Source organism: Oncorhynchus gorbuscha, linkage group LG08, assembly GCF_021184085.1.
Source record: "Oncorhynchus gorbuscha isolate QuinsamMale2020 ecotype Even-year linkage group LG08, OgorEven_v1.0, whole genome shotgun sequence".
In the NCBI taxonomy this organism is placed as follows: domain Eukaryota; kingdom Metazoa; phylum Chordata; class Actinopteri; order Salmoniformes; family Salmonidae; genus Oncorhynchus; species Oncorhynchus gorbuscha.
In genome coordinates, this window is record NC_060180.1 from 5,445,640 (window position 1) to 5,465,456 (window position 19,817).

The 19,817-nt window shown below is 40.7% G+C and overlaps 1 protein-coding gene across 1 annotated transcript in view; it reads right to left on the minus strand.

Moving 5' to 3' along the window:
• LOC124041121 (leucine-rich melanocyte differentiation-associated protein-like) overlaps positions 1-19,817 on the minus strand; it is a 473,611-nt gene that overhangs the window by 40,176 nt on the left and 413,618 nt on the right. Inside the window, exon 6 of the mRNA XM_046358329.1 lies at positions 14,553-14,637. Coding sequence (XP_046214285.1) covers positions 14,553-14,637 — 85 coding nt within the window. The remainder of the gene's footprint in view (positions 1-14,552; positions 14,638-19,817) is intronic.

A 19,817-nucleotide genomic window follows, 5' to 3' on the forward strand; every position in this document is an offset into this window, starting at 1 on the left:
ACGTTGCATCCTTATTCTAACATTTATTATTCCCCTCATCAATCTACACATATAATGATAAAGCAAAAATAGGTTTCGATAAATGTTTGCAAATGTTTTACAAATAAAATCTGCAATATCACATTTACATACAGTTGAAGTCAGAAGTTTACATAAACTTAGGTTGGAGTCATTAAAACTCATTTTTCAACCACTCCACAAACTTCTTGTTAACAAACTATAGTTTGGCAAGTCGGTTAGGACATCTACTTTCTACATCTACTTAAGTCATTTTTCCAACAATTGTTTACAGAAAGATAATTTCACTCACCGTATCACAATTCCAGTAGGTCAGAAGTTTACATACACAGAAGTTGACTGTGCCTTTAAACAGCTTGGAAAATTCCATAAAATTATGTCATAGCTTTAGAAGCCTCTGATCGGTTAATTGATATAATTTGAGTCAATTGGAGGTGTACCTGTGGATGTATTTCAGGGCCTTCCTTCAAACTCAGTGCCTCTTTGCAATCATGGGAAAATCAAAAGAAATCAGCCAAGACCTCCACAAGTCTGGTTCATCATTGGGAGCAATTTCCAAACGTCTGAAGGTACCACCTTCTTCTGTACAAACAGTAGTACACAAGTATAAACACCATGGGACAGACGCATCCATCATACTGCTCAGGAAGGAGACGCGTTCTGTCACCTGGAGATGAACGTACGTTGGTGCGAAAAGTGCAAATCAATCCCAGAACAACAGCAAAGGATCTTGTGAAGATGCTGGAGGAAACAGGTACAAACGTATCTATATCCACAGTAAAACTAGTCCTATATCGACATAGCCTGAAAGGCCGCTTAGCAAGGAAGAAGCCACTGCTCCAAAACCACCATAAAAAAGACAGACTATGGTTTGCAACTGCACATGAGGACAAACATCATACCTTTTGGAGAAATGTCCTCTGGTCTGATGAAACAAAAATAGAACTGTTTGGCCATAATGACCATCTTTATATTTTGAGGAAAAGGGGGAGGCTTGCAAGCCGAAGAACACCATCCCAACCGTGAAGCACGGGGGTGGCAGCATCATGTTGTGGGGGTGCTTTGCTGCAGGAGGGACTGGTGCACTTCACAAAATAGATGGCATCATGAGGTGAAGGAAAATTATGTGGATATATTGAAGCAACATCTCAAGACATCAGTCAGGAAGTTCAAGCTTGGTCGCAAATGGGTTTTCCAAATGGACAATGACCCCAATCATGCTTACAAAGTTATGGCTTAAGGACAACAAAGTCAAGTTGGAGTGGCCATCACAAAGCCCTGACCTCAATCCTATAGAAAATATGTGGGCAGAACTGAAAAAGTGTGTGCGAGCAAGGAGACCTACAAACCTGACTCAGTTACACCAGCTCTGTCAGGAGGAATGGGCCAAAATTCACCAACTTATTGTGGGAAGCTTGTGGAAGGCTACCTGAAACGTTTGACCCAAGTTAAACAGTTTAAAGGCAATGCTACCAAATACTAATTGAGTGTATGTAAACTTCTGACTCACTAGGAATGTGATGAAATAAATAAAACCTGAAATAAATCAATCTCTCTACTATTATTCTGACATTTCACATTCTTAAAATAAAGTGGTGATCCTAACTGACCTAAGACGAGATATTTTTACTCAGCTTAAATGTCAGGAATTGTGAAAAACTGAGTTTAAATGTATTTGGCTAAGGTGTATGTAAACTTCCGACTTCAAATGTAAGTATTCAGCCCCTTTACTCAGTACTTTGTTGAACCACCTTTGGCAGCAATTACAGCTACAAGTTTGGCACCCCTGCATTTGGGGAGTTTCTCCCATTCTTCTCTGCAGATCCTCTTAAACTCTGTCAGGTTGGATGGGGAGTAATGCTGCACAGCTATTTTCAGGTCTCTCCAGAGATGTTAGATCAGGTTCAAGTCTGGGCTCTGGCTGGGCCACTCAAGTACATTCAGAGACTTGTCCCGAAGCCACTCCTGCCTTGTCTTTGCTGTGTGCTTAGGGTCGTTGTCCTGTTGGAAGGTGAACCATCGCCCCAGTCTGAGGTACTGAGTGCTCTGGAGCAGATTTTCATCAAGGATTTCTCTATTCTTTGCTCCGTTCATCTAGACAAATACCTCAATCCTGACTACTCTCCCATTCCCTGCCGCTGAAAAACATCCCCACAGCATGATGCTGCCACCACCATGCTTCACTGTAGGGATGGTGCCAGGTTACCTCCAGGCGTGATTCTTGGCATTCAGGCCAAAGAGTTCAATCTTGGTTTCATCAGACCAGAGAATCTTGTTTCTCTCGGTCTGAGTCTTAATGTGCCATTTGACAAACTCTAAGCAGGCTGTTATGTGCCTTTTACTGAGGAGTGGCTTCCACCTGGCCAATCTACCATAAAGGCCTGATTGGTAGAGTGCTGTAGAGATGGGTGTCCTTCGAGAAGTTTATCCCATCTCCACAGAGGAAATCTAGAGCTCTGTTAGAATGAGTATCAGGTTCTTGGTCACCTCCCAGACTAAGGCCCTTCTCCCCCGTTTGCATAGTTTGGCCAGGCAACCAGCTCTAAGAAGAGTCTTGGTGGTTCCAAACTTCTTCCATTTTAGAATGATGGAGGCCACTGTGTTATGGGTGGGCAGTCTAATTTGTTTTCTATGGGGCTGGGGGACCTTCAATGCTGCAGACATTTTTTGGTACCCTTCCCCAGATCTGTGCCTCGACACAATCCTGTCTCGTAGCTCTACAGACAATTGCTTCGACCTCATGGCTTGGTTTTTGCTCTGACATGCACTGTCAACTGTGAGACCTTATATAGACAGTGTGTACCTTTCCAAATTATGTCCAATCAATTGGATTTACCACAGGTGGACTCCAATCAAGTTGTAGAAACATGGAAACAGGGTGCACCTGAGCTCAATTTCGAGTCTCATAGCAAAGGGCCTGAATATTTATGTAAATGAGGTATTCCTGTTTTTTATGTTTAATACATTTGCTAAGATTTAAAAAATAATAATTTGCGTCGTCATTATTTGGTATTTATTGTGTGTAGATTGCTGAGGATTTTAGAATAAGGCTGCAATGTAACAAAATATGGTAAAAGTCAAGGGGTCTGAATACTTTCTGAAGGCACTTTATATTCCCCATTTGAACAACAGATTTTGTTCCGTACTGGTGGAAATGGTCCTGCTGTAATCATTATGAGATACAAGGAAATGTCTCTGAGAGCACATACTGAACCTTTAATAGGGCCTGCTAGGAGTGTTCTGTCTTCACTCGCCGCAGAGTTATGGAAAACATTTCCATACTCAGAGAAACTTAGGATGGTTGTATCAATGATGGAGACAAATAAGACAGTTGTATCAATGATGGAGACAAATAAGACAGTTGTATCAATGATGGAGACAAATAAGACGGTTGTATAAATGATGGACACAAATAAGACGGTTGTATCAATGATGGAGACAAATAAGACGGTTGTATAAATGATGGAGACAAATAAGACGGTTGTATAAATGATGGAGACAAATAAGATGGTTGTATAAATGATGGAGACAAATAAGACGGTTGTATAAATGATGGAGACAAATAAGACGGTTGTATAAATGATGGAGACAAATAAGACGGTTTTATAAATGATGGACACAAATAAGACAGTTGTATAAATGATGGAGACAAATAAGACAGTTGTATAAATGATGGAGACAAATAAGAAAACGGTTGTATAAATGATGGAGACAAATAAGACGGTTGTATAAATGATGGAGACAAATAAGACGGTTGTATAAATGATGGAGACAAATAAGACGGTTGTATAAATGATGGAGACAAATAAGACGGTTGTATAAATGATGGACACAAATAAGACGGTTGTATAAATGATGGAGACAAATAAGACGGTTGTATAAATGATGGACACAAATAAGACGGTTGTATAAATGATGGAGACAAATAAGACGGTTGTATAAATGATGGACACAAATAAGACGGTTGTATAAATGATGGAGACAAATAAGACGGTTGTATAAATGTAAGACGGTTGTATAAATGATGGAGACAAATAAGAAGGTTGTATAAATGATGGAGACAAATAAGACGGTTGTATCAATGATGGAGACAAATAAGACGGTTGTATAAATGATGGAGACAAATAAGACGGTTGTATAAATGATGGAGACAAATAAGACGGTTGTATAAATGATGGAGACAAATAAGACGGTTGTATAAATGATGGAGACAAATAAGACGGTTGTATAAATGATGGAGACAAATAAGACGGTTGTATAAATGATGGAGAGAAATAAGACGGTTGTATCAATGATGGAGACAAATAAGACGGTTGTATAAATGATGGAGACAAATAAGACGGTTGTATAAATGATGGAGACAAATAAGACGGTTGTATAAATGATGGAGACAAATAAGACGGTTTTATAAATGATGGACACAAATAAGACAGTTGTATAAATGATGGAGACAAATAAGACGGTTGTATAAATGATGGAGACAAATAAGACAGTTGTATAAATGATGGAGACAAATAAGACGGTTGTATAAATGATGGAGACAAATAAGACGGTTGTATAAATGATGGAGACAAATAAGACGGTTGTATAAATGATGGAGACAAATAAGATTGTATAAATGATGGACACAAATAAGACGGTTGTATAAATGATGGAGACAAATAAGACGGTTGTATAAATGATGGACACAAATAAGACGGTTGTATAAATGATGGAGACAAATAAGACGGTTGTATAAATGATGGACACAAATAAGACGGTTGTATAAATGATGGAGACAAATAAGACGGTTGTATAAATGTAAGACGGTTGTATAAATGATGGAGACAAATAAGAAGGTTGTATAAATGATGGAGACAAATAAGACGGTTGTATCAATGATGGAGACAAATAAGACGGTTGTATAAATGATGGAGACAAATAAGACGGTTTTATAAATGATGGACACAAATAAGACAGTTGTATAAATGATGGAGACAAATAAGACGGTTGTATAAATGATGGAGACAAATAAGACGGTTGTATAAATGATGGAGACAAATAAGACGGTTGTATAAATGATGGAGACAAATAAGACGGTTGTATAAATGATGGAGACAAATAAGACGGTTGTATAAATGATGGAGACAAATAAGACGGTTGTATAAATGATGGACACAAATAAGACGGTTGTATAAATGATGGAGACAAATAAGACGGTTGTATAAATGATGGACACAAATAAGACGGTTGTATAAATGATGGAGACAAATAAGACGGTTGTATAAATGATGGACACAAATAAGACGGTTGTATAAATGATGGAGACAAATAAGACGGTTGTATAAATGTAAGACGGTTGTATAAATGATGGAGACAAATAAGAAGGTTGTATAAATGATGGAGACAAATAAGACGGTTGTATCAATGATGGAGACAAATAAGACGGTTGTATAAATGATGGAGACAAATAAGACGGTTGTATAAATGATGGAGACAAATAAGACGGTTGTATAAATGATGGAGACAAATAAGACGGTTGTATAAATGATGGAGACAAATAAGACGGTTGTATCAATGATGGAGACAAATAAGAAGGTTGTATAAATGATGGAGACAAATAAGACGGTTGTATCAATGATGGAGACAAATAAGACGGTTGTGCACCATATAAAATACGAGATCTGGAAGCAGTCCCAGAATGATAGGGCCTGTATAAATGATGGAGACAAATAAGACGGTTGTATAAATGATGGAGACAAATAAGACGGTTGTATAAATGATGGAGACAAATAAGACGGTTGTATAAATGATGGAGACAAATAAGACGTTGTATAAATGATGGAGACAAATAAACTGGTTGTATAAATGATGGAGAGAAATAATGACATGTTGTTGTATAAATGACTTTCCCATTATAAGTCTAACTAACCTACACTTAGGAAAAAAGGTTACAAAGGGGCTCTGCAGTTGTCCCCATAGTTTAGCCCTTTTTGGTTCCAGTTAGAACTCTTTTTGGTTCCAGGTATAATTATTTTGGGTTCCAAAGGCTTCTACCTGGAACAGAAATTGTTTCTTCAATGGGGGCAGCCGAAGAACCCTTTTTGGATAGCACCTTTTTTTCTAGGAGTGTAAGATGAATCATGAGTGAGCTTGTTTGAACGTGCAGTTAGTGGTAAATAGACCTCATGACTGTCACGTTCTGACCTTTATTTCCTGTGTTTTGTATTTAGTTAGTATGGTCAGGGTGTGAGTTGGGTGGGCAGTCTATGTTTGTTTTTCTATGATTTGGGTATTTCTATGTTTGACCTAGTATGGTTCTCAATCAGAGGCAGGTGTCATTAGTTGTCTCTGATTGAGAATCATACTGGTAGCCTTTCACCAGAAAACCCTTACAATGACAGCCTATTCACATTCATTCTAAGGCTCTGATCCTAACTATGTTAAACAGACATACATCCTTTGCTTCTGAGACAAAGATGGAGTTCCAAATCATAGTCTGGTGCCATAAGCTACCTATCCAACAACAACAAAATAGCAAAAACAGTGATAATTTCCCAGGGCCCCTCTTTATAATGACTCATCCATCCTCAACAATATCAATTTATCAAGCATTACTGATCTACCCCATCCAGCTGTCTGATAATGAAGGGTGAGAGAGAGGAAGGAAGGGAGGGAGGGAGGGTGAGACAGAGAGAGGGAGGGACAGAGGGAGGGAAGGAGAGGGAGGGACAGAGGGACGGAGAGGAGAGAGAGGGAGGGACGGAGGGGGGAATAGATACCAGCAGGTGTATACACTACATGACCAAAAGTACATGGACACCTGCTTGTGGAACATCTAATTTCAAAATCATGGCCATTAATATGCAGTTTGTCCCCCTTTGCTGCTATAACAACCTACACTATTATGGGAAGGCTTTCCACTAGATGTTGGAACATTACTACCAGGACTACCAGGATACTATATGCCCAACAACACTATCCCTATCCAAAACTATACTATATGTCCAACAACACTACATGTCCAAAACAATACTATATGTCCAACAACACTACATGTCCAAAACTATACTATATGTCCAACAAGGGTACATGACAAAACTACTATATGTCCAACAACACTACATGTCCAAAACTATACTATTTAATATGTCCAACAACACTACATGTTCAAAACTATCTATATGTCCAACAACACTACATGTCCAAAACTATACTATATGTCCAACAACACTACATGTCCAAAACAATACTATATGTCCAACAACACTACATGTCCAAAACAATACTATATGTCCAACAACACTACATGTCCAAAACTTTACTATATGTCCAACAACACTACATGTCCAAAACTATACTATATGTCCAACAACACTACATGTCCAAAACAATACTATATGTCCAACAACACTACATGTCCAAAACTTTACTATATGTCCAACAACACTACATGTCCGAAACTATACTACATGTCCAAAACTATACTATATGTCCAAAAACACTACATGTCCAAAAGTATCTCTGATCACCCACCTAAAATACAGTACTGATCGACCACCTAAAATACAATACTGATTACCCATTTACAATACAGTACTGATCAGTCACTTAAAATACAGTACTGTTCACCCACCTAAAATACAGTACTGATTACCCATCTAAAATACAATACTGATTACCCATTTACAATACAGTACTGATCACCCACTTAAAATACAGTACTGTTCACCCACCTAAATTACAGTACTGATTACCCATCTAAAATACAGTACTGATTACCCATCTAAATTGTCTGAGACAGCTACTGATTACCCATCTAAATTACAGTACTGATTACCCATCTAAATGACATTACTGATTACCCATCTAAATGACATTACTGATTACCCATCTAAATGACATTACTGATTACCCATCTAAAATACAGTACTGATTACCCATCTAAATGACATTACTGATTACCCATCTAAATGACAGTACTGATTACCATCTAAATGACAGTACTGATTACCCATCTAAAATACAGTACAGATTACCCATCTAAATGACAGTACAGATTACCCATCTAAATGACAGTACTGATTACCCATCTAAAATACAGTACTGATTACCCATCTAAATGACAGTACTGATTACCCATCTAAATGACAGTACTGATTACCCATCTAAATGACAGTACTGATTACCAATATAAAATACAGTACTGATTACCCATCTAAAATACAGTACTGATTACCCATCTAAATGACAGTACTGATTACCCATCTAAATGACTACAGATTACCCATCTAAATGACAGCTGTGAGTACTGATTACCCATCTAAATGACAGTACTGATTACTCATCTAAATGACAGTACTGATTACCCATCTAAATGACAGTACTGATTACCCATCTAAATGACAGTACTGATTACCCATCTAAATGACAGTACTGATTACCCATCTAAATGACAGTACTGATTACCCATCTAAATGACAGTACTGATTACTCATCTAAATGACAGTACTGATTACCCATCTAAATGACAGTACTGATTACCCATCTAAATGACAGTTGATTACCCATCTAAATGACAGTACTGATTACCCATCTAAATGACAGTACAGATTACCCATCTAAATGACAGTACTGATTACCCATCTAAATGACAGTACTGATTACCCACCTAAATTACAGTCCTGATTACCCATCTAAATGACAGTACTGATTACCCACCTAAATTACTGTACTGATTACCCATCTAAATGACAGTACAGATTACCCATCTAAATGACAGTACTGATTACCCATCTAAATGACAGTACTGATTACCCATCTAAATGACAGTACAGATTAACCATCTAAATGACAGTACTGATTACCCATCTAAATGACAGTTTTCTGATTACTCATCTAAATGACAGTACTGATTACCCATCTAAATGACAGTACTGATTACCCATCTAAATGACAGTACTGATTCCCCATCTAAATGACAGTACTGATTACCCATCTAAATGACAGTACTGATTACCCATCTAAATGACAGTACTGATTAACCATCTAAATGACAGTACAGATTACCCATCTAAATGACAGTACTGATTACCCATCTAAATGACAGTACTGATTACCCACCTAAATTACAGTCCTGATTACCCATCTAAATTACAGTACTGATTACTCACCTAAATTACAGTACTGATTACCCACCTAAATTACAGTACTGATTTACCCTCCTCTCTCTGCTCTCTCTCTCTCTTTAGAAATCTCTCATCTCTCTCTCTCTCTCTCTCTCTCTCTCTCTCTCTCTCTCTCTCTCTCCCTTCCACACATTAGATTGGAATAAGACTCTCTCTCTCTCTCTCTCTCTTTGTCCCTTATATCTACACTCCTCTCGCCTCCATCACTTCCTTTCCATCCCCTTACCTCACTCTATCTCACCCACCATTCTGTCTTCCTCTCCCCCTTCCACTTCTCACCCACAGCTCTGTCATCTAGCCACTCCCCTGTCTCTCCAGCGGGGCCTGACAGTCCATTCCTTATCATTTCATTGTTTTGGCAAAACCCAACTCTCCCCCTAATGGTTCTGCTGCTCTGAACGCTTCCAGATGTTTGTTTATTTGTTGTGCCTCGACTGTAAAACAGTTTACTCTTAGTTTGGATGCTTTCCCAGGGATGGGATGTGTATGTGTGGGTGTGTGCGTGTGTTTGCGAGCGTGCACATATGTGTGTTTATTGAGCGATGTAGAGCCACAAATCGCCCCCATGTGTAAAAAGCGAACTGCGAGGCAAACGTGAGATGGTGTCATTAGTGGGTGTGTGTCTCTGTGTGTGTGTGTGTGTGTGTGTGTGTGTGTGTGTGTGTGTGTGTGTGTGTGTGTGTGTGTGTGTGTGTGTGTGTGTGTGTGTGTGTGTGTGTGTGTGTGTGTGTGTGTGTGTGTGTGTGTGTGTGTGTGTGTGTGTGTGTGTGTGTGTGTGTGTGTGTCTGCGTATGTTAGAGGGTTTGAAGGCTTTGAAGGCTTGCTTTCCTCCAGGGTTTTAATAGCAGTTGTGCACCATATAAAATACATACATACTAAGCATCTGGAAGCAGTCCCAGAATGAGAGCATTAAGATAGGCCTTATGGCATTTCGCTTTGTTTATTCTCTGTCTACTTAGCCGTTCATACACTGGGATCCCTTTCATTTAGGCCTGTCACTGTTGAAGAATGGACCACATCAAACAGTCTGGTCCATTAAAGAGACGTGGCTGATGCCCAAGACATATATAAATATGTAGAGAATCGGAACTTTTAACGGGACGAAAAAGGGTTTATTTCAACTATAGAGTCCTGTACATAAATTGTTGTTGTTGTTGTTGTCATACATCTAATAAACTGGGCATCCATCTCTGAGAACATTCTATTGTCAGATAATGACATGTTGTTGTTAAACTATTAAGCACGTCTGATTATAATTCTATATTACCTATAGTAAGTCATGATGAAGTAATGCTCCATTTAAACTCTTTAGGTATTTATTATTACATACTTAATAATAATAATTTGTCTATTAGGTATGTTGTGAGGACAAACTTCAGTCCGAGACTTCTCATTGGGAGATCAAATCCACAATGTTATGTACTCTGCTGGTGAGACACATTTTGACACAGTGCTCTGCTCCAAACATGAGGTGTCATCGAGAAGAGTTGCTTTAAATCTGGGACTGCCAGCCTGTCAGAGAGCTTAAACCAGAGCTGACAGTAGAGGAGGTCCCTAAGACCTCTACTAGGGACTCTGCTCCTCAGGACTCTCTCCTAAACTAGTCACGCTACTCCACTCTGTGTCATCCTGGCCTGCTCCAAGACACCAGTCTCCCTTTCTCTTTACTCCCTCTCCTAGCCTCTTGTTTTTAGTCAGTAGCGTGCTTCCTCTCTCGTCTCCCAGGCTCACTCTTTCTATTCTCTCTCTCTCTGTGTTTCTCTCTCTGTGTCTCTCTCTCTGTGTCTCTCTCACTGTGTCTCTCTCGCTGTGTCTCTCTCTCTGTGTCCCTGCTCTCCACCTGGGCACTGACCTGCAACCGCTGGCTCCTCACTGGAACTCTAGACTGCAGTAATTACTAGTGGCAGCTGGGCTCTGGGGCCCCCATAACATCAGTAGAGAGAGAGGAGAGAGAGATATCAAAGAGAGAGAGAGAGATCTCTCTGAGAGAGAGAGAGATCACAGAGGAGAGAGAGAGAGAGAGAGAGAGAGAGAGAGAGAGAGAGAGAGAGAGAGAGAGAGAGAGAGAGTGTGAGTGAGTGAGTGAGTGTGTGTGTGTGTGGGTGTGTGTGGGGAGAGCATCTCTGTAGCGACATGGGGCTGTCAGACCTGCTAGCTACATCCCACCGACCAGGGCCATGTAGGTGCTAACACAGACACACATCCCTGGACCACAATTCATTGTCGTGCTGTAAGGAGTGAGGCGGAGTGAGGTGGACTGAGGCTGGGGACCTATAGAGGAGATGAGGGTTAAAGATAAGAGTTGTGATATCGGAGGGTGCAGAGCGTCATAGACATAACAAATGGTGACTACGGCCCAGACCTAGGAGGGGAGGGAGAAATATCTCTACATGTTTTTTTAGATCCTCTCACCTTTTAATAGATTGTTCCCTGTCCTCCTAGAGCCACAAAGCAGAGTTTCTCCCTGGCTGTGTCCCAAATGGCACCCTGGGCCCCTATGGGTTTCCTGAGGAAAGGTCAACAGTAGTGCACTATAAAAGGAATAGGGGGTTCATTTGGGACTGTTTATTTCCCTCTCCCTACATCACAAGGAAATCTGCTGGTCAGTCACTGTGTAATGGATCTGTCCTTGGCACTGGGTGGGAGGAGGGGAGTGTGTGTGGTGTGTGTGTGTGCATGGGTGAGTAAGTGTGTCTGTGCGCATGTGCGTGTGCATGTGTTTCTATATATGTGTGTGTGTGTGTGTGTGTGTGTGTGTGTGTGTGTGTGTCAGGTGAGGGAAGCACTGTTGACCTCTTGAGCTGGCCCTCTATGGAGTTGGGGGTTGTCATCACAGCGGCAGTGTTTAGAATGGCAGAGATAAAGAGCATGCTTAAAGCTACTACCCTGCTGTGAGGTCTGGTACCATGGCCTCAGGGTTGCTCACACAACATCTCTCAGACACGAACAACCCTGGCCACTGCAGCTACACGCTGAAGGATCTTCATTTCACCAGTATCTCACAGCAGGAAAATAATCTGGCAGCAACAGGAAATGTGAATCATTATGTGGATTATAATAAAATGGTCATTTTTCTAGGTTTGCAAAAAAATTGTTAGGGAAAATCTATTTAAAATTTTAGAGGAAACTACTGACTTCGGAAGCATTTTTAAATCTTGAATACACGACAAGTTTTCATTTCCTGCAACAACAGGCTGATCAAATGAAGATCCTACACCTGTAGCTAACACAGCGGTGGTGAACAGATAGCAGCACCAGCACATTTCAAATAGAATGGAATATAGTTTCTGTGTCTGTTCCTATGCACTGATATGTTTATTATCATCATTTACTGTAAGAAAGATGCATAAAAAATGTATGCTTCTGATATTAACGCTATTGTATAGCAAATGCTTCCCATCAATATAATAAAAAACATATTTTCTGCTAAAACAGGGGCATCTTTAGAAATGCAGTACATGTTAATCCCTTCCACACATTAGATTGGAATAAGACATAATCAATGACTAGCATCAACAGATCAAGGAGGGTTGACATACACACTCCTAAACATACATCAAATCAATAGTTTCAACCTAGATTATACACTTCAGCATTCATCAACAACTCAAAGAGATGACAAAAGACAGACTATGATCTAATAGAAATCTAAAGTCCACTATTCTCTCACTCCGGTTAATCAATAAGAAGAAAACATCCTGTTGAATTAGTCTTGTGTTCCCTGGACATGCATATTCGTTTTCATTATCAAAGGGCTTTCCCTTTAATGAACATCATTAAGATGAAGTCTATTAATATACACTGTACTGAAGTTGTTCATTCTCTATCTCATTCTATGATCAGTGTCTGGAGTAGAGAGACTGGATCATCACATAGGAGGAGAGATCTCTCTGGAGTAGAGAGAGGTCGTCACATAGGAAGGAGAGATCTCTCGGAGTAGAGAGGTAATCACATAGGGAGGAGAGATCTCTCAGGAGTAGAGAGACATCATCACATAGGGAGGAGAGATCTCTCTGGGAGAGAGGTCATCACAGTAGGGAGGAGAGATCTCTCTGGAGGTAGAGAGAGGTCATCACATAGGGAGGAGAGATCTCTCTGGAGTAGAGAGGTCATCACATAGGGAGGAGAGATCTCTCTGGAGTAGAGAGAGGTCATCACATAGAGAGGGGAGATCTCTGGAGTAGAGAGAGGTCATCACATAGGGAGGAGAGATCTCTCTGGAGTAGAGAGAGGTCATCACATAGGGAGGAGAGATCTCTCTGGAGTAGAGAGAGGTCATCACATAGGGAGGGAGTAGATCTCTCTGGAGGTAGAGAGAGAATGTCATCACATAGAGAGGAGAGATCTCTCTGGAGTAGAGATGAGGTCATCACATAGAGAGGAGAGATCTCTCTGGAGTAGAACAGGTCATCACATAGGGAGGGAGAGATCTCTCTGGTAGGTAGAGATTAGAATCATCACATAGGGAGGAGAGATCTCTGGAGTAGAGAGACTCATCACATAGGGAGGAGAGATCTCTATGGAGTAGAGATCAGAAATCATCACATAGGGAGGAGAGATCTCTCTGGAGTAGAGAGGGGTCATCACATAGGGAGGAGAGATCTCTCTGGAGTAGAGAGAGATCATCACATAGGGAGGAGAGATCTCTCTGGAGTAGAGAGAGGTCATCACATAGGGAGGAGAGATCTCTCTGGAGTAGAGAGAGGTTAGTCATCACATAGGGAGGAGAGATCTCTCTGGAGTAGAGAGAGTCATCACATAGGGAGGAGAGATCTCTCTGGAGTAGAGAGAGGTCATCACATAGGGAGGAGAGATCTCTGGAGTAGAGAGGTTAGTCATCATCATAGGGAGGAGAGATCTCTGGAGTAGAGAGACTCATCACATAGGGAGGAGAGATCTCTCTGGAGTAGAGAGAGTCATCACATAGGGAGGAGAGATCTCTCTGGATAGAATGACTTACTGGTAGGTTAGGAGTAGAATGTCATCACATATGGAGGAGAGATCTCTGGAGTAGAGAGAGATCATCACATAGGGAGGAGAGATCTCTATGGAGTAGAGAGACAAATCATCACATAGGGAGGAGAGATCTCTCTGGAGTAGAGAGAGTCATCACATATGGAGGAGAGATCTCTCTGGAGTAGAAGAGGTCATCACATAGGGAGGAGAGATCTCTCTGGAGTAGAGAGGGGTCATCACATAGGGAGGAGAGATCTCTGGAGTAGAGAGAGTCATCACATAGGGAGGAGAGATCTCTCTGGAGTAGAGAGAGGTCATCACATAGGGAGGAGAGATCTCTCTGGAGTAGAGAGAGGTCATCACATAGGGAGGACAGAACATCTCTACCATGTTTTTTTACATTTCATTTACCTTTGTGGTTCTTGCCGTCTCTAGAGCCTCTGGGTAGAGGGGTGTAGAGCGTGGAGGAACTCTCAGACTTAGGGTCACCTGGGGCCTGAGGAAAGGAAACACACAGTCACACTTTACTATTTAGATTGTTCATTTTTATTGTTTATTTCAATTTGTATATTATCTACCTCACTTGCTTTGGCAATGTTAACACGTTTCCCATGCCAATAAAGCCCATTGAATTGAATTGAGAGAGAGAGGGGGGATAGATACAGAGATATAAATATATATAAGGAGAGAGGTAGAGGGGTTTCGTTGCTGTGCCTTATTATCCAAGTGCCATGTATTATATTAATGAGGACAGGAAATGTTGAAGCTCCATTCCTGTGTCATGGTGAGGGAATTAGGATGCGGGCCAGATCACCTTTCATTCCTGTGTCATGGTGAGGGAAGCAGGACGCCGGGCCAGATGTAAACATCACAAATCATTCCTGTGTCATGGTGAGGAAGCAGGACCCATGGCCATATCACCTTTCATTCCTTTGTCATGGTGAGGACATGCAGGACGCCGGGCCAGATCACCTTTCATTCCTGTGTCATGGTGAGGGAAGCAGGACGCCATCCAGATCACCTTTCATTCCTGTGTCATGGTGAGGGAAGCAGGACGCCGGGCCAGATCACCTTTCATTCCTGTGTCATGGTGAGGTTAGCAGGACACCGGGCAAGATCAACTTTCATTCCTGTGTCATGGTGAGGGAAGCAGGACGCCGGGCTAGATCACCTTTCATTCCTGTGTCATGGTGAGGAAGCAGGACGCCACCAGACATCACCTTTCATTCCTGTGTCATGGTGGTTAGGAGAAGCAGGATGTAAACATCACAGACATCACCTTTCATTCCTGTGTCATGGTGAGAGAAGCAGGACACCGGGCCAGATCACCTTTCATTCCTGTGTCATGGTGAGGTAAGCAGGACGCCGTTTTTTGTAAGTGTGTCGCAATGACTTCAAAGGGCCAGATCACCTTTCATTCCTGTGTCATGGTGACATCAAGCAGGATTCTCTATAATGATCTTTCATTCCTGTGTCATGGTTAGGGAAGCAGGACGCCGGAAGAAAAAGAAGAGTGGGACAGATCACCTTTCATTCCTGTGTCATGGTGAGGGAAGCAGGACTTACTGGCCAGATTACTTTGATGTTCTGTAAACATCACAAATCATCAACGAGTTCCGGCCTTTTAAAGGCTGGAGGGTGGTCTATGGCATCGAATGCCTCATGACTACTGAGCCATGACCTGTTGTAGGGGTCAAACTTACTGGTAGGTTACCACTTAGAATGTAAACATCACAAATGACATCTAACCCAAGACCTGGATAACATGACTTACTGCTATCTGACCACACACCAACAGATTGGCAAATGACATCACCACTCTGTCTCTCCAAACATCTCTGCTAGGTGACTTTCATGTTTCAGAATTAAACATCACAAATGTTTTCTGAGCTCTCAGCTGGATATAATGACTAAACAGGTGCTGTTAATGACTTTAGTAAGTGTGTCACAATATTCAAAGGGTGTTTTCTAAACAGGTCATAATGACTTACTGGTAGGTTATTCTTCTTCTCACTACTTCACATTTTACACCTTCAACGACCCAAACATCCTGTTGGTAGGTTAGTCTTGAATGTTCCCATCTTCAAATGAATGTAAACATCAACAGGCAGTTCTGGATCATGATGCAGTCCTATCTGGTAGGTTAGCACATCAAATGTAAACTCTCCAAAAATGACATCAACGAGTCTCCTGCTGGGGGTTCTGGATATAATGACTTACTGGCTTTTAATCACTAAAGTGACAAATCACAAATGACATCAGGATTTGGTGCTGATATTCCTCTGGTAGGTTAGCTGATTCTCTAGTCTACATCACAAATGACATCAACCTTGACATCAACGAACTGGAGAATGACTTACTGGAGGTTGCTAAAGAATGTAAACATCACATTCTTCATTGGCGAGGAGAATGGATGTAAATGAAAATGATCCCATAATGTGCTTTCAGAATGTAAACATCACAAATCAGAAGGTCATTCCAGTACAGGCCTGGGCTGGTCAATGACTTACTGGTAGGTTAGCGGAATGTAAACATCACAAATGACATCAACGAGTTCTGGATGTAAATGAAACATCACAAATGACATATATTACGAGAAGAAAAAGTAAAGTTACACTTGTAAACATCACAATGTCACTGGGACAAATGACATCAATGAGTTCTGGATGTAATGACTTACTGGTAGGTTAGCGAATTAGAATGTAAACATCACAAATGACATCAACGAGTTCTGGATGTAATGACTTACTGGTAGGTTAGCGAATTAGAATGTAAACATCACAAATGACATCAACGAGTTCTGGATGTAATGACTTACTGGTAGGTTAGCGAATTAGAATGTAAACATCACAAATGATCCCGTCGACATAATACTTTATATTTATCTTCTGGGGTCAGTAGTTAGAGTGTTATAGTGATTGAAGTTAGTATTTTTTTTTTACAGTGCTATATCTTAGAACCAGTGATGTTGTGGTAAAATAATTGTAGAGTAAACACTGATCACTGTCAGTGGTGAGTAAATGAAGTCACCCACCACTGGGTTTTAGATAGGTAACAGAGGAGGTTGGTGGCACCTTCATTGGGGAGTACAGGTTCGTGGTAATGACTGGAGTGGAATTGGTGGAATGGTATCAAATACATGAAACATATGGTTTGCAGGTGTTTGATGCCATTCCATTTATCCACTACCACACCACAGCTTTAAGGTAGTATTCTACTGTACCACACCACAGCTTTAAGGTAGTATTCTACTGTACCACACCACAGCTTTAAGGTAGTATTCTACTGTACCACACCACAGCTTTACCACACACCACAGCTTTAAGGTAGTATTCTACTGTACCACACCACAGCTTTAAGGTAGTATTCTACTGTACCACACCACAGCTTTAAGGTAGTATTCTACTGTACCACACCACAGCTTTAAGGTAGTATTCTACTGTACCACACCACAGCTTTAAGGTAGTATTCTACTGTACCACACCACAGCTTTAAGGTAGTATTCTACTGTACCACACCACAGCTTTACCACACCACAGCTTTAAGTAGTATTCTACTGTACCACACCACAGCTTTAAGGTAGTATTCTACTGTACCACACCACAGCTTTAAGGTAGTATTCTACTGTACCACACCACAGCTTTAAGGTAGTATTCTACTGTACCACACCACAGCTTTAAGGTAGTATTCTACTGTACCACACCACAGCTTTAAGGTAGTATTCTACTGTACCACACCACAGCTTTAAGGTAGTATTCTACTGTACCACACCACAGCTTTAAGGTAGTATTCTACTGTACCTTTAAGGTAGTATTCTACTGTACCACAGCTTTAAGGTAGTATTCTACTGTACCACACCACAGCTTTAAGGTAGTATTCTACTGTACCACACCACAGCTTTAAGGTAGTATTCTACTGTACCACACCACAGCTTTAAGGTAGTATTCTACTGTACCACACCACAGCTTTAAGGTAGTATTCTACTGTACCACACCACAGCTTTAAGGTAGTATTCTACTGTACCACACCACAGCTTTAAGGTAGTATTCTACTGTACCACACCACAGCTTTAAGGTAGTATTCTACTGTACCACACCACAGCTTTAAGGTAGTATTCTACTGTACACCACAGCTTTACTACCCACACCACAGCTTTAAGGTAGTATTCTACTGTACCACACCACAGCTTTAAGGTAGTATTCTACTGTACCACACCACAGCTTTAAGGTAGTATTCTACTGTACCACACCACAGCTTTAAGGTAGTATTCTACTGTACCACATCTCACAACTATTCAAGGTAGTATTCTACTGTACCACATCTCACAACTATTCAAGGTAGTATTCTACTGTACCACATCTCACAACTATTCAATGTAGTATTCTACTGTACCACATCTCACAACTATTCAAGGTAGTATTCTACTGTACCACATCTGACAAGTATTCAAAGTAGTATTGGAGGTACTGGAAGTCTCTGCTCTTAGCTCTTCAATGTGTCAGTAGTGTCCTTTATATCCTAACATCCCCCAGTCATTAGGTTCTGACTACATAATAGGTCTGCGCCTTAGACATAGAATTACAACTGATAGAACAACTAACCATTGATTTGAACGGGAGTGAATGTGATCGCCCGTGCTACCCAGTTCCAATTCTATGGTCTGAGAGGCAGCCCGTAGAGCCTCAGAGAAATCTGCCTGCCTGGTGCATTTCCTGTCCTGCCTGTGAGATCACCCACCCTGGCCTCTGCAAGGTTGTGCTTCATTCAAAATTTAATTGAAAATGTCTCAAATTTCAATTTAATTCTTGAATTTGAAATGAAGTAGTAAACAAGATACAGAATTCCAATTTGATTTGAAGGAAATATAACCGAATTCAGTGATTTTCAAACGCCTCTTCTATTCTACATGAGGTGTAGTCTATACAAATACGTGTCGCACATAAAATATCAAACATGTCGTTATATACAGTACCAGTCAAAAGGTTGGACACACCTACTCATTCAAGGGTTTTTCTTCATTTTGACTATTTTCTACATTGTATAATAATAGTGAAGATATTAAAAATATGAAATAACACATATGGAATCAAATAGTAACCAAAATAGTGTTAAAATAATCTAAATAGATTTTAGAATATTCATAGTAACCACGATTTGTCTTGATGACAGCTTTGCACACTCTTGGCATTCTCTCGACCAGCTTCACCTGGAATCTCACAATTGGACTCATCTGACCAAAAGACAGATTTCCACCAGTCTAATGTCCATTGCTCATGTTTCTTGGCCCATGCAAGTCTATTCTTCTTATTGGTGTCCTTTAGTAGTGGTTTCTTTGCAGCAATTCGACCATGAAGGCCTGATTCACGTAGTCTGCTCTGAACAGTTGAAGTTGAGATGTGTCTGTTACTTGAACTGTGAAGCATTTATTTTGTCTGCAATTTCTGAGGCTGGTAACTCCAATGAACTTATCTTCCACAGCAGAGGCGGTCATGAGAGCCAGTGTCATCATAGCTCTTGATGGTTTTTGCGACTGCACTTGAAGAAACTTTAAAAGTTCTTGAAATTTTCCGCATTGATTGCCCTTCATGTCTTAAAGTAATGATGGACTGTCGTTTCTCTATGCTTATTTGAGCTGTTCTTGCCAAAATATGTCTTCTGTATACCAACACTACCTTG